The sequence below is a fragment of the Cydia fagiglandana genome, chromosome 24 (genome assembly GCF_963556715.1).
Source record: "Cydia fagiglandana chromosome 24, ilCydFagi1.1, whole genome shotgun sequence".
Classification (NCBI taxonomy): Eukaryota; Metazoa; Arthropoda; class Insecta; order Lepidoptera; family Tortricidae; genus Cydia; species Cydia fagiglandana.
In genome coordinates this window covers 8,522,505-8,530,309 of record NC_085955.1, presented here as the reverse complement: position 1 = coordinate 8,530,309, position 7,805 = coordinate 8,522,505, and the positions used below count along the sequence as shown (strand labels likewise).

The window sequence follows — 7,805 nt, the reverse complement described above, 5'->3', positions numbered from 1 at the left end:
TCTGTTAGTAAAATTTGAACTTTCTGTCAAAGGGAAAAGTCATTCATTTAAATGACAAATTTTAGAGGATGGATCTTTTACGCTAAACTACGTCCAATTGTGTTTCGACCAATGGTTTCTCGGGTAATTATGACAGTTACTAAATGATTATCCTACGAATAGTAAATATGCGTATCAATGTTCTGCTTATTGACTACTCTCGCAAACGACTACTATGCGTAATGAGATTCGGCCAATCGTTACTCTGCCGAAGAACCCGTCGGCGAATCGTTGTCGGCGAAACAAAAATCGGCGTAAGTTTTTTCGGAATATCAATAGGGCACCCCCTTCGACTCCCCGGCACTCAGTACTACGGTTACTGAGTGCCGGCGAGTCGAACGCTACAGAACCAGTCTAAAATGTGCCATCGAGATGCGTAACAAAGGCGCGTTATCGGAGAGCGCACCTACACTGTTTTTTTAACAACGTCAGTTCAGTGTGTGTATTATTGTGTTCAGCTTCAGACGAGGAGCCCCTGGGTCCGCCTAAAGATGAGCCGCGGGACGAACATCTGTTACGTAAGTATAAACAATAGTGTCAATATATTTATATACAATACAATAGTCTACTCCGTCTATACCATAGAGTAATATAAGTAAAGAAAACGTGGTAACTCCATACATCAGATTTCTTACCAAAACGCGCGTTATTTCTTGGTCGATATCTAATCTCTATGGTCTATACAAATCCTTAAGCTACAAAATTGTTTTAAAATTATGAAACATCTGGACCAAGAACATAGTTTACTGTTATAATTACTTCAAAAACAATAACCTATCCCTTTAAAAAAAACGTAAGATGTATAAAGAATTTATTTGTAGCTAAAATTCATCAAATGTTATTACTTAGTTATAGTAGAGGAGCACAAGAGGAGATTTTTTGTAGTTACCTAATCCACTGTTCGATTTAGATATGAGTGATATCTTGCTACCCATGGAACTGCCTTTCAAGGTGGTTCGGTTTCCATACAAAAAAACAATTGCGTTATATTAAATAATTACACATACACATTACAATTACTACTACACCTACCTACTACATAAATATGTGCGCATCTGTCTTCTTTTAAATGTTTATTTGCTCTAAATTGATAGTAAAACTTTGTTTTATACAGAAATCACGCAAAAATATTATTTTGGTATTGCATTGATAAAAAATAAAACGTTGTTTTCAACCACTTTTAGCGTCTATGTTGTGGACAGATAAAATGTGATGTTTCAGTGTCTTTACCCGGCGGCGAGTACAGAGTTAGGCCGGAGCCTCTGTCCTCGCGCGTCTTTCAGCAGCTGTCGCTAGGGTGCTCGGTGAGGATCGAGCGCCTCCGCGACGCCGCCAAGCCGTGTCCCGTGACGTCACACCGCGAGCCGAGCCCCGCCAAGCCGTGTCCCGTGACGTCACACCGCGAGCCGAGCCCCGCGAGGAGTGTGGACGCGCCCGGTCACACCGCCGCCGAGGAACAAGCCCGCACGTCGGGTAGGTACAGTCAGCAGCAGAAGTAGCTAAGCGGGCCAGGTGTTCAAAATGATCTTGACGCGAATTTATTGTTAAGAGAATAAGAGTGTGTCAAGGTCATTTTTTCAGCAAATAGGCCACAAGGGCACTTTTACACGTCAAACGTTACGATTTTTAATTCCATTTTTGTTTTTAATTATTTCGACGATCATGATAGAAATTCGTATATTATTGACATCAATGAAAACTCATGATGTAATTTTCGTTCATGAAATAAATCATCTTATCTAATCTAATCTAATGTTATAAGTATCATATCAAGTATATATCATTAACGTCGGGAATTTTTCCTGACCGCTGGAAACAAGCTTTAATAACTCCTATACCCAAAAACAATAGAAAAGACGATGTATCCCAATACCGTCCAATCTCAAAGTTATGTATATTTGGCAAAATATTAGAAAAAATAGTTGTTATAAATGACCTATCCTTTGCAGTTCGCAACTATTTGTCTCCAAATCAACACGGTTTTTTCAAAGGTCGTTGTGTCGAATCCAATTTGGTCTCCTTCACTGATTTTTTACTAACCGCACTAAATAACAAATGCCAAGTTGATGTCGTGTACACGGATTTCTCCAAGTCTTTTGATAAAATCAGTCACAGAATCTTATTGGAGAAGCTCTGGAGTGCCGGAATACATGGCGACTTGTTCCGATGGATCAAGTCATACATCACAAATCGCTCACAAGCCGTTTCGATCAAAGGTTTCATGTCAGATTTTCTTTACATTCCTTCAGGTGTCCCGCAAGGGTCGCATCTCGGTCCACTGCTGTTTACACTTTATATAAATAATATTGGTGATGTAGTTAGCAGCAGTCATCACCTGTTATATGCTGATGATGCAAAAAATTTTAAGATTATTAACACAGTCAATGATTGTTGCGACCTTCAAGCCGATATTAATTCTATGTCTGCATATTGTGAGAGTAATCAACTATTTCTTAATCCTGATAAGTGCAACATTGTCACATTTACACGTAATAAAAATCCAATAACATATAATTACATATTAAATAATCAACACATAAACAGGGTTGATAAGGTCCGTGACCTTGGGGTTATAATAGATGATAAACTAACATTTAATAATCACATAGATGTTGTTGTTCAAAGGGCTTACAAACAACTTGGTTTTATATTAAGGGTTTGTAAGCCTTTTCAACACGAAATGACATACAGGATATTATACTACAGTTTAGTCAGATCAATCCTAGATTTTGCGTGTATCATTTGGAACCCTTTCTTTAAGTGTCTTATCAATAGGATAGAACGTGTGCAAAAGAAATTTCTTAAGTCCATCGACTTCCGTATGGGACGGGGTCGGAACTCATATAAAAACAGTCTTTCTCACTATGGATTGCTGACACTTGAAGATCGTCGAGCACAGTTTGATATAATGTTTCTTTACAAAATCATTAACAGCTTTATTGACTCCCCCTCACTTCTTGGTAGGTTATTATTTAAGACACCTCAACGCACTGCACGCCATAAGAAACTATTTGCTATCCCTTTCTCTCGTACAAAATATTACTCAAATTCTTATTTCAACCGTTGTCTCAATTATTATAATATAAATGTATCCCACATTGATCTATTTTCGTATAAAACCTGTGAAAGTTTTAAAAAACAAATTATTACTCACTTTAAATTGAAATTATAAACAATAACAAACTGTATATTTAAGTAGGTAACGATAATTAACGATAAAATAGGTATAATTGAAAATAACTTATGTATATTAGTTAGTATAATTTATGCACTCATTGATAACTTTGTTATTTAATGATAACTTTGTTTTCCGCTTACTGCTCCTACACTTAGATTAAAAATTGTTTTATTAAGGTAGGGCACTCAAGGTCTATTAACACATATAATATTATTATATAAGTTTTTGTACAAGACTGTTTGTTGCCTAAATAAATAAAAAAAAAAAAAGTAATAAATGTTAATATTTTTGTTTTAGATGTAAAATCATCGATTAAACCAGAGCCTTGTGATGACGTCGAGGGAGATGAGCAGCTGCTAGATGTGTCATGTAAGTCCCTAACCCTTGTCACAGCATAAATATTAGTACTACCGTACAGAAAGGAAACTTCCTACAAAACCGAAATTTGACTGCGGTTCAGGGTCAAAACATGCTGTCCCTTTTCTAATGTACGGCATTTTGGAGGCGCATCCATAAAAGCCGATTCCCACCGGCTTGCCTGTTTTTGGACGTTGGAGCAGAGTTGTAAAGTAAATATGTAAACCAAGTTAGCCCCGGCTTGCCTAAGGATATGTTTGACGCGCCGCCATTGCAAATTATTAGCAGTTCGAGGCCAGTTAGAAATACAGACTATACAAAACGCGAGAGTTTAAACTTTTAAAGTATTAGGTATATCATAATAAATGTTAATATATTTGTTTTAGTTGAAAAATCGTCGATTAAATCAGAGCCTGATGATGCCGGGGGAGATGAGCAGCTGCCTGATGCGTCATGTAAGTTTATCCTAACATGCAATATGCTCGTTTATTTTTTATTTATTATGAATGGGCTTACTCATGGCCACAGACTAGCCGAGGCGTAGACGTGGCCTACGATGGAGCGAGCTCGCCCAGAAGGTGCCTGTTCACTCTTGATTTGAAGGTTGCCGGGTTATAAGAACACGGAAATATAGACGCCGGCAGGGAATTCCAGTATATATAGAAGTTACTTGTAGAGCCATAAGAGCTTGTCACATACTTTTTGCAGCCAACCATACTCTGTATCTTTAGGTATTTAAATAAAAGTAAACACCATCTACCCTCAAATGGCTCCTTAAGCCAGTTGAGGGTAGATGAAAACATAACATGGTGAAATAATGTAGGTTAAAGTCAGGTCGTTCAGTGACTGATCCAGGCGGTTTTGTATTTGGTTGGTTAACCAATAAATGTTAATGTGGGATCCACCGGTGTGCGCCACTCAGCACAAACATTTTTGTACTGAATAGAATATGCTTGTGCCGCACAGTGCCGCACACCCTTGGAATCTTGCCATAACTACCCGAAAATGTACAAATTGTTTGTTAACTTTTATTTAAATACCTAAAGATACAGACTATAAATAGAGTGGTCATCATATATTTTGATTTGTGTCCAGCGGCGGCTGTTGAGGTTCCGCCGGCGCAGCCTGCCGCCCGCGCGAGCCGAGCCGAGCCCGAGCCTCGCCACGCCTCGGCGCCCGCGCGGGCGAGTCCCGTGACGTCACACGAGCCCACTCCAGCGACCAGTGCGAAGTTGCCTGTTGCCCGCCAACAAGCCCACACACACCAGCCTAGCTTAATCGGACATGTAATTAACACAGACACTGATGCAGTGTACTCATGCAGAGTCTGTCCACAAAAGTTCTCAAATAAAACTCTCCGCGAACTACATGAATACACTCACATGGAAGTATACATTTGCGATATGTGTAATAAAAAATTTAGGGTGAAATCAGTTTTAATTAGTCATATTTTTAAGTTACATATGAAGATAAATGCTGTGTGCAAAGTTTGCAACAAAATTTTTGAGAAAGCGTACTTAAAGAAACATCAAAGACTTCACACTGGTGACAAACCATACAAATGTAAGGCATGTGGTAAGAAATTTGCACTTGTTGAATATTTACGTTTACACATAAGAGTTCACACTGGTGAAAACCCATACAAGTGTGAAGAATGTAACAAAGAATTTAAATATAGAAGTGGGTATAACAGACACAAAAAAATTCACACTGGAGACAAAAGATATAGCTGTGATGAATGCGGCAAACGTTTTATAAGAAACCACACTTTAACTGAACACAAAAAAGTTCACACGGGTGAGAAATTATATAAGTGTGATGAATGTGACATGCTATTTGGATATAGAAATTCTTTAAAAAAGCATAAAATAATGCATATCCGAGGTAATATTTACAGCTGCAACTTTTGCGACGAGAAATTTCCACAAATAATACTTTTAAATAAACATAAAAATAAGCACGTCGGAGAAAAACCGTACTGTTGCGAAGAATGTGACAAGAGATTTAAAAGAAAAGATCAATTAGATTTGCATAAAATATCGCACAAAGGAGACAGACCATACACCTGTGACAAGTGTGGTAAACAATTTAAACGAAAACATAATTTATTTCAACATGAAAAAAATCACGCGGAAAAATCTCACAGTTGTAATGAATGTAACAAGAAATTCACACACAAACATCAGTTAAAAGCTCATGTTAGAACTCACACTAAAGAAAAACCCTTTATTTGTGAAGAATGTGGCGCGCGATTCGCTCAAAATTATATTTTACAAAAACATAAACAGATTCATTCTGAAAAGATACCCGTGACTGAGTGTGAGGAAATTATTAACTAAAGGAATTCATTATTATTTCTTTATTTATTTGAACTCTTAGGCTAGGTGATTTATAATATGAATATAAAAGTAAAATCTAAAAACACTTACAAAACAATAAGAAATACATGTAAACACATTGTAAAAAAACCTAACCTAAGGTGCCGCCGGCAGCGGGGCCCAAGCTGCCGGTGGTCAGGGCTGCAGAGAGAGAGGAACCGACGTACTATACGCGCCGTGTCCAAAATTACCGCCTTCTGCATCTGACCCTTGATCCAAACACCTATTATTATTATTATTGCTTTATTTCAGTGAAATTTTGTCCAATTTACAATGTTGGTTTTAGATAAATTAAATTTTAGTTTCTTTTATGTGTTAATATTGTTTTTTATTTCACTGATCCCTATTGGGTAAAAGCCTCCTCGAGTCCCTTCCATTGTTAATGGAGCAAGGAATTAATAGTAAAGATTATTACTGAATCGCAATTAAAAAGGGATTGAGATAGCTGTCAATCCATATTGATTTAGACGTAAGTGTATGGAAATCTGTCATTTCTAATCCCTTTCTGATCGCGGCATGATAATACCTAAAGCTGGACTTCCGAGCAAAGCGGCTCTGACGCATCGCCAGCAGCGTCAGAGCCGTTAACCTGTTTCGTAGTGAACGTTCGCGCGAACTCATTTCTAGGTTCGAAATGAGTGCGCGTGCAAGTGAGTCGAACTGTGCACATCACATAAATAAATGCCCTACCGGGATTCAAACCCAGGACCATCGGCTTCATAGACAGGGTCACTACCCACTAGGCCAGACCGGTCGTTAGTTTTAAAAGATAAAAATTCAATTAAGTATCTGGTTTCTTTTTTTCCGGGACCGTTTGGTGAGTTCGTAGAAAAAAATATGACATATTATAGATTCGTAAAAAACGGGTTCGTGTTGTAAAATTAAAAAATCATTCATGGATAATTGTGTAAGATTTTATAATAAACTTCCAAACCATATTACTGAATTATCTATTCATAAATTTAAGAATTATGTAAAGCGTAAACTTATTTCTAAAGCTTATTATACCACACAAGACTACATAAATGATAATACAACGTGGGATTAATTGTTATTCCAAATGATAATTTATTTATTAGGTATATTTGATTATTGATGAGGAGATTGATATTCCGATGTAATACTATCTACTTCTTTTGTTACTTATGCTTTTTTTTGACATTTAGATTTTATTCTAGAAATTCTAGACTGGTATTCTTTTATACAATTTTTTTATGTTTGACGATCCTTTTGTGAAATTTTTAGTATTAAATTTGATATGTATAATAATTATGGAATAATATTAACATCAATAAATTGCTCTGATAATTAGATTAAGATTAAGGTGTAAAGTAAAGCAAGTGCCCTTGGATGTCTGTATCGATTGGTTTTGATTTGCGCGCCATCTCTGTATTTATTCAAGAGTTAAGATCCATAGCGCTATTGCGACTATCGTTGAACAGTCGCGCGGCTTAACGAACAGATGGCGCTTATACAGGTAAAATAATATAAATAAATGACAAGACAAGACAAGTGAAATAAAGTTTCTGTTCCACATCGACTGCTGATCTAACAACTTGAGTTAGACCAAGATAAGTCTGCATCGATTTTTATAGGACACGCAGTGCAAGTGTTATTTTAAACGTCAAACTTTTATGAAATAAATTATGACGAATAAAATAACACTTGCTCTGCATGCTATCGAAATCGTTGCAGACTTCCCTAGGTCAACTCTATACATGATAGAAAAATTCTATGGGCCCTGGAACTACCTTTTAAATCTTTATAATACCAAATAATACTTAGCTTATTTTACGTAAAAAGGAAACATTCTTTTAATTTTGCTATATGTACCTATAGTAAAACTGCATTAA

At 36.7% G+C, this 7,805-nt stretch overlaps 1 protein-coding gene across 1 annotated transcript; it reads left to right on the top strand.

Annotated features, from left to right (window-relative positions):
• The first annotated feature begins 214 nt into the window (after positions 1-214).
• LOC134676696 (zinc finger protein 723-like) lies at positions 215-6,167 on the top strand. The gene is made up of 6 exons (XM_063535096.1): positions 215-218; positions 498-557; positions 1,261-1,512; positions 3,515-3,586; positions 3,961-4,029; positions 4,670-6,167. Exons 1-6 carry the CDS (start codon positions 215-217, stop codon positions 5,911-5,913), a joined length of 1,701 nt encoding a protein of 566 aa, XP_063391166.1. The 3' UTR covers positions 5,914-6,167.
• Positions 6,168-7,805: the final 1,638 nt, after the last annotated feature.

Bases quoted from the DNA above. Each gene is read 5' to 3' on its own strand.
- LOC134676696 (XM_063535096.1), top strand. The intron at 558-1,260 runs GTAAGTATAAAC...GTGATGTTTCAG, and splicing joins GCGGGACGAACATCTGTTAC to TGTCTTTACCCGGCGGCGAG. The intron at 3,587-3,960 runs GTAAGTCCCTAA...TATTTGTTTTAG, and splicing joins GCAGCTGCTAGATGTGTCAT to TTGAAAAATCGTCGATTAAA.